The sequence below is a fragment of the Hoplias malabaricus genome, chromosome 4 (genome assembly GCF_029633855.1).
Source record: "Hoplias malabaricus isolate fHopMal1 chromosome 4, fHopMal1.hap1, whole genome shotgun sequence".
In the NCBI taxonomy this organism is placed as follows: domain Eukaryota; kingdom Metazoa; phylum Chordata; class Actinopteri; order Characiformes; family Erythrinidae; genus Hoplias; species Hoplias malabaricus.
In genome coordinates this window covers 56,343,353-56,350,782 of record NC_089803.1, presented here as the reverse complement: position 1 = coordinate 56,350,782, position 7,430 = coordinate 56,343,353, and the positions used below count along the sequence as shown (strand labels likewise).

General features: G+C 38.9%; 1 protein-coding gene across 2 annotated transcripts; it reads left to right on the top strand.

Moving 5' to 3' along the window:
• Positions 1-1,133: 1,133 nt before the first annotated feature.
• ifrd1 (interferon-related developmental regulator 1) lies at positions 1,134-7,225 on the top strand. Of its 2 annotated transcripts, none has more exons than XM_066668153.1 (12): positions 1,134-1,349; positions 3,898-4,002; positions 4,137-4,215; positions 4,370-4,494; positions 4,753-4,910; positions 5,015-5,065; positions 5,580-5,758; positions 5,934-6,042; positions 6,266-6,400; positions 6,490-6,618; positions 6,695-6,790; positions 6,874-7,225. In XM_066668153.1, the coding sequence occupies exons 1-12, from the start codon at positions 1,319-1,321 to the stop codon at positions 6,958-6,960; spliced, it is 1,284 nt and encodes a 427-aa protein (XP_066524250.1). In that variant the 5' UTR covers positions 1,134-1,318; the 3' UTR covers positions 6,961-7,225. The 2 variants fall into 2 exon arrangements, with proteins under 2 accessions (XP_066524250.1, XP_066524249.1); XM_066668152.1 differs by having other exon boundaries at positions 4,134-4,215.
• Positions 7,226-7,430: the final 205 nt, after the last annotated feature.

Genomic DNA, 7,430 nt, shown 5'->3' with positions numbered 1-7,430 from the left:
TTCCTCTTGGCATAATGGCATTGGACACTATATACTCTGTTTTCCCTCTTCCCTCCAATAAGAGATTCAGACAATTAAAAGCAAAAACAAACAGGTTGAAACACAGCTTCTATCCCCAGGCTGTGAAAGCCATCAAGCCATCAACCTCCCTCCTTACCCAACCCATCCTGATCATTCATTACAACAATCATTAGAATCAACAGACAACCACCCATTCTAATGGACAAGAAATTGCACACGGCACTTTAAATTAAGCCTATATTTATATTCTGTGTTAATGCTCTGAACAAGCTGCCATTTTTGCACATTTATAGATTTTTTATATTTTAACTGCTGCCTGAGAGAGGACGCTAAAACTGTATTTCACTGTTTTAACACTGTTCTGAACATTGTTTTCTCAGCGACAATAAAAGCTATTCTATTCTATTCTATTCTATTCTATTCTATTCCATAATATATTGAGACCACAGTATGAAAAAGGCACAGATAAATACATTTTCATTTGATCCATTATGACTTGACAGGTAAGTGATAACATTAAACTTTACTTCAATCTTGGAAAAACAGATAAAGTCATACAGACACTGATATACTTGCATCTTCTTAATTCTCAAAGAACTTTTTTATAGTCAATAAAGATTAATGTACAAAAAACTTAGAGCTGAAAGAAACTACCAGGCTACAAAGTACATTGCTCCCGCAACAGAAACCACTTATGTTTGTGGCCACAACTTTGTTATGTTGTGACTATCTTTATTATCTCAAGACCACCACACACATATGTGGTCACTCCTGTTTCTTCTTAGTGCTTAATTTCTAACAAAGCAAACCTGTGACAAAAATGTAAGTCAGTATCATACAAAGCAATAACACATCGGGAACAATTGATACAGGTCTGTAAACACAGATCTGAGTGTGTTATATTGTGTACTGTGTGGGGCAGGTGACTTTAAGTCTGCATAAGGACGTGACTGCAACGTGTGGGGGAACTCAGGGTCTTCAGTCACGTTGGAGCTGACGTATCTGTCTACGTCACGGCATCTCGAAAACGGATTGGTCCACACAGTATCCAGGAGCATCTGGGGGAGCACGTGACCAGCGGGGCGTATAAAAGCTTTTTGGCGGCGGTTCTGCGGCGCAGCCCTAGTTGTACAGGGGAAGATGTATCGCTTTCGTTCGCAGGCACTCATCGGAATCGCTTTTAATTCTCTTCTTTTCGCTGTGCCGTTGGACGACATTCAATTTAAGAGACATTATAGTAAAAACTGGTCGTGTATTGGCTGATTTTAGGTGTATATAGTGAATTTATACGCAGAAAATGCCTAAATCCAAGAAGAGGAACGGAAGGGGTAAGTGGAGCAGGGCTGTCTGGAAATGACCGGTTGTTTTCGACCTCTTGCAACAGCGGGGAGATGCGCCTCTGGGATTTGTAGTTTTTTTGCTATCGATACACGATTTAAATATTCTCGTGCAGGAGGTCGAGAAGAACTACAACGAACATGGCCGACGTGGCCTGTTTTGGTTGACAGCCAAAGCATTCGTGGCTTATGAGCGTCCAATAAAAGAATATTCTTTACCTTTGCTTGCTGGCAGTTTTAGTTTCAGTATGTAAATGGTAAACGGACTGTTTTACGTTATCCACGTTGTTATTGCTCTTTTCTGAAATTATGGGATTTCCTGCTGCGTGTACCAGCTAAAAGCCAGTGGCAGTGGCAAGCACTCATGTTTTTATTTGATTAATTAACGGTGTTCATAGACACATGCGCTAGTAGGTCGTTAGAGATGGCTTTAATAAGATGTGTTCTTGTTGTGTGGGTTTAATATTTAAAAATAAAATGCAACCTAGAACTTAAAGCGCCAAAATAACTTCCCACATTGTTGCACTCTTGACGACAAATAACTACAGAAACATCTGCTGGTAACCCTTCAAAATAAATGAACGCGAGGAGATTACTTAACGCTTTTGAACGAGATATTTAATACATGTGTAAGGCTTTTGCCTTGATGGTTGTCTTTTGTCCTCATTTTGCAATAAGCTGTTTGTAAATTACAATTGAATGTTTTTGGCAGTATAGTGTACCCATGAAAACTGAGACTTTGTGGTCATAGGTCATTGCTAGTTCACAGGCTATATATTTGTCTATAAATGAAGAGAAAATGTTAAAAGTAAAATGGGTATTATACAGTATTGCTGCCTCATATGACAGATAGGATTCAGTTCTATGCTTGGGCTGTACATCAACAGGTCCTAACATCCAATGAGGCCTAATTCTGGTTAAAGTGTCTGCCAGATTCCTTACATGAAGAAACAAGGCATGTTTCATTGATGGATGTCTTTTCAAAGTGCTGAGTTACAGTTCTAACTGGAACTAGCAAGCTCCAAAAACCCAAACAAAATAATGCAGCCTACATGTGCACTTCATATACTTTTCCTGTAAATTGGAGAGAGTGAGTTGGGCCACAGCTCTGTTGGTTTGAGATAAGGTGTTCTTGTGAACTCCTGCAGGTGTCTGATCACTGACCCCAAACAGTGATTAGTTATATAACTCGGACCTGTGCTGAGTCTGTGGTTGAAAAGAGGAGATTGAGTGTTTGCAGTGAACCCTGTGTTTTTGAACTGATATTCTCCAACTTGACCCTAACATCTGTTTGTGTGTTTGTACTGGCTTGTCTGTTTCTGCAGCTGAGTGGAAACATAGCTCTTTGAGAAGGACAGTCATGTGGAGGCACCACTTTTGCAAAGGCCTGCAAAAGTTAAACTTCTTACCATATTAATTTACTGAATAATCATGTATAGAATGTGCACTGAGTTTTCCCACACAGTCCTGAATGTAGTTGATTGGTCTGGCAGTGCTGAAGTGTCTCATTCATTTTATTTCAAGGTGAAATGTTGTGGGTTAGGAGTGTTTCTGTAAGTGCTGTTGGAGTAAGTAATTTGTCAGGAACTGGTTGTTGTATAATGCATACATACAAATGAAATACTAACTTTCTGAGTGGGTTTATTCCCTGCAGAAGATGTGTAAATGAATAGTAATATAAAGGGGTATGTTAGATGTTAAGTGTCTTGCCTTCATTTAAACTTTTGTGAATGTCCAGGTCACTGAGATTCTAGAAGTATCACAGTACTAGGTTAGACACAATGTGTCTGTTGATTGAGGTTTACATGAAAGGTATGGTTCAATGAACCATAAATTTCATCTGGACAGGTGTTGCCTGGGAGCAGATTGCCAGATTCTTGCAGTAATCTTCCATAGTTTGGTGCCAGGCAGCAGGTGCATTAGTACAGGACAAGCTTTTTCCATTGAAATGGCATGTAGAGTTTCCTGTTTGCATAGTCTAAAAGGTGGCTGTCATGATACACTTGACCTAAAAGATTGTGCATCAGATTTTTCCAAAACATTATAATGCATTTGAGCTACAGAAATGGCTGGTCTGTCAGTTGTAGCACATGCCATATGTGGTTGTGTTCAATGCTATTAAGGTTACATTAGAATCTTACTTCCTCAAATTGTTGTGTTGCTGTTTTTAAAGGGGAAAAAGTTGATCTTGTTTACATATAGGATTCACTTCTGGCATCAAACTAAAGTAGTGCTTTGAGAACACAAAGGTAGAGTTTTAAAAATGCTTTAATTAACAAATTGACATTCATTCTTAATTTTAGATTCAAAATGAATTTTCACTATCTTTCCCAGTTAATTCTTCATTGTTTCTTTACCTTAAGTGCCTTTATTATTATTATTGAGGACAATGCAACCCATTCAGAGTATAATTTATTACACTTATTTCTGGATAATGCTTTTTGGATCTGAAAGCTTATTATGACATGGCTATTCTAAAGTGGATGCATTTGAATGTCAACACAGACTAATCTGATTCTAACTTTTACTGGTGTTGTAGGGGGACAGCATGGAGCTGTACAGCCTTTCAGCGATGAGGACGCTTCCATTGAGACGCTCAGCCACTGCAGCAGCTTCAGTGACTCCACCAGTGTGGCAGATGAAGGTTTGCTTTATTTTATTTGTTTATTAATTTCATTCAGACTGTTGTCAGCATGTTTCTAATTACATTACACAGTGGAACAGGCCTGGAACAAACTAACAATTGTGATATCGAAATGCTGTCTTTCTAACCAGCAGGCGGAGAAGCTGAGGATACAGCTCAAGAGGATTTTCAGTACAAACTGAAGGTTTACATTGATTGCACCGTTGATAAAAGGTTTGTGGCACATCAAGAATGTTTGTTAGTATTTGAATTGAACTTTAGTCTAGCCTGTATTTCTTCGTAATTAGATTTATACTACATTCTGCATATGTTACATTTGTTGGTTACAGTTATATGACCTAAAATGATGCTTCTGCTCCCCCTCTAGTGCTAAAACAAGGCAGACTGCACTTGATGGTCTGAAGACAGCAATGGCGACCAAAATCCTGTATGAGTTCCTTTTGGAAAGAAGAATGACCATTACAGATGGCATTGAACGCTGCTTGAAAAAAGGTAATCTTTTTTTAAATGCAGTGTTTTTAACATCAGTATTGACACTACTTGTTTTCCCACATACTTTCTTCTGACTATACCCTTTCTTATGTAATTATCTTATTTCTAGTTTTCTCAGCAGTTTTCCCGAATAACTGATACTTAAGGACCATTTTGTATGTAAATGTGAGCACAAGTCTGTCTTGTAACAGGCATGATGCTGGCAGTGGGGAAAGGGGGAGTGCTCTGAGTTTGTTTTCCCTCCTCCCTGCCCTGTAGGTAAAGGAGAAGAGCAGTGTGCAGCAGCTTCCTTAGCTTGTCTCCTGTGCATCCAGTTGGGCTCAGGAATTGAGAGTGAGGAGGTGTTCAAGACACTCAAACCTATATTCAAAAACCTCCTCAGTGATGGAGCAGCAAACATCCAGGCTCGACAGGCTGTGAGCAGCAAACATTTGCCTCTTAGATTAGTGTACAAAAATAAACCTTTAGTTCTTTGTGTTCTTCCTTCATTGTAACAATCTGTCGATCTCTCACATTTCAGTGTGCAACAAGTCTGGGCCTCTGCACCATGGTAGCTGAAGATGATATCTTGGTAAGCACAAGAACTTGCTCTGTGTACATAAATTCTTGTCTTGTAATCTTGCATACATGCTTTGTCTTCTCAAAACTGAAAATTATTTGATGACATTAAACAAAGCTAACCTCAACTCACAGCATTATAATTAACTTTAGAAGTTAGTACTCTAGGTTTGCTATACAGTTCAAATGAATCAGTTACTTATGTTTGTGTGTATTGAATTATATTATTATGATTTACATCAGCTTTGAAAGTTCAAAATCTCCAGTTTTATTTTAAAATTGTAATCAAAACTTAAATATATTTTGGTTATTTATTTTTAATTTTGTAATCTGTCATTATGAACCTTCAATATTTGAAGCAAAAGATGGTCACAACGCTAATATACTGATCACAGTATGACAATACAATCAGTACTGCACACTGTGTACATTAAGGGTGTTGGCAATAACTTGTTTGTTAATTTATTTTACATTTGTGACATCTTAAGTCTATGTCTTTAGAACTGATGTTTGTGCCTCTACTCCAGGACGTCTATGCCACAATGGAGTGCTTCGAGACTCTCTTCACCCGCTCATATGTACGAGAGGATGGCAGCAGGCCTTCTTTGAGCCCTCAGACCACTCAGCTCCACACCAACGCACTTCTGTCCTGGGCCCTGCTTCTCACCATCTGCAGCGCTAGCCACATTACAGCCATCATCAAAAAGTATGAGGCGCTTAGCTGACATGCTTAGGCCTACTGCAGTTCCTTATACTTTAAAGGTTAACGGGTTTCCTGTCATGTAGTTGCTGCTATAAGGAAACCTGAAATGTTTCCTTGTGCTGGCCCTCAGCCTCGCAACATTGCTTAAGAATCCTCACTTGCTCATGCTCTGTTTCAGGCATCTGAAAAAGCTGCCCCGGCTGCTGGAGAGTGAAGATGTCAACATGAGGATTGCAGCTGGGGAGACCATTGCCCTGCTTTTTGAACTGGCCAGAGATGTCGATCCAGTGAGTTTCTTTTGTATTTAGTTTTTTTTATAATAAATGTATTTATTTAGATCAAAAATTGAAGGGGGGTGGGTGTAATGGGAACTTCAGTTTTCTAGGAAATCCTTAACATATTAACGTAAAGAACTAAAGCTGATATTGTAAAACATTAGTATTAATATAGTTAATTGCTCAAAGCTAGCACGTGTGTAATCCTGTGTTCTATTGATATCTTTCTCCTTAGGACTTTGACTGTGAAGACTGGGAGTCCCTCTGCGACAAACTGAATGCTCTGGCTACAGATTGCAACAAACACCGTGCTAAGACTGATAAGAGGAAGCAGCGTTCTGTCTTTAGGGATGTGCTGAAAGCTGTGGAGGTGAGGAAAATGTGAGTTGAATGTCATGGCAATGAACAGGTGCCTCATGGGTAATGTAGTCTCAATACAACTCTCCTATTTCTGATTAGGAGGGGGATTTTCAGACAGAGACGATCCGCTTTGGCACAGAGAAAATGATCATTGATAGCTGGGTGAGGAAGAGGACCTACGATACTTTTCGAGAGTTTGTGGGCTCTGGAATGAACTACCATTTACAGGTATAGAACATGGGTGTATAAAAGACATTTGATATTTGTGTTCAGCAAAACCAATCTAATATTCTACACTTGTTAGGCAAACGAATTCATCAGGGATGTGTTTGGATTGGGACCACCCGTGCTTATTGACTCTGCTGCTCTAAAAGCAATGAAGAGCTCACGGCTGGAAAGGGTAAGCTCACGTTCTTTAAAAAGATTACTAATATTAAGATATTTCTTGCAATTAAATTAATTTCTAATCACATTTTCTTCCAGCATCTCTACAATGCCGCTGCATTCAAGGCACGCACCAAGGCCAGAAATAAGTTTCGTGACAAGAGGGTAGATGTGGGTGAATTTTAGTCCTGTTTTCTATGATTTAATTTTTCTTCCCCACTTTTCCATACCCCAACCCCCTTTTTAAACCTGTGGTTGTTATTTGGGTCCAATGTGTTTTCCTGCATATTTAGACTAATATTGCTATCGTGCACATTTTAAGTTAATATGTATTTATGTGGTGTTTAATTTCTAAGTCTATATTTTGTAATGTTAGTTCCCCATATTCTCATGTGTAGCTGATTCTGTATGTTCTCCCCAGTGCTATAGTGATAATGAGAAAATAAATCTTAAGCTCAATGAATGTATGTGTGTTTTATTTATTTATTGTTTTGCTCCACTTGTGGGGTGGAGGATTGTACATGAGTGCTCTTCAGTAGTATGGAGCTGGTTCCCCTTTGCCTAAGTAACATCAGCTGCTTGTCTAGGAAGGGCCTCCATTAGATATTGTGATAATGATGTGAGGGATTTTTATCCACGAGCAATTGATGACCACT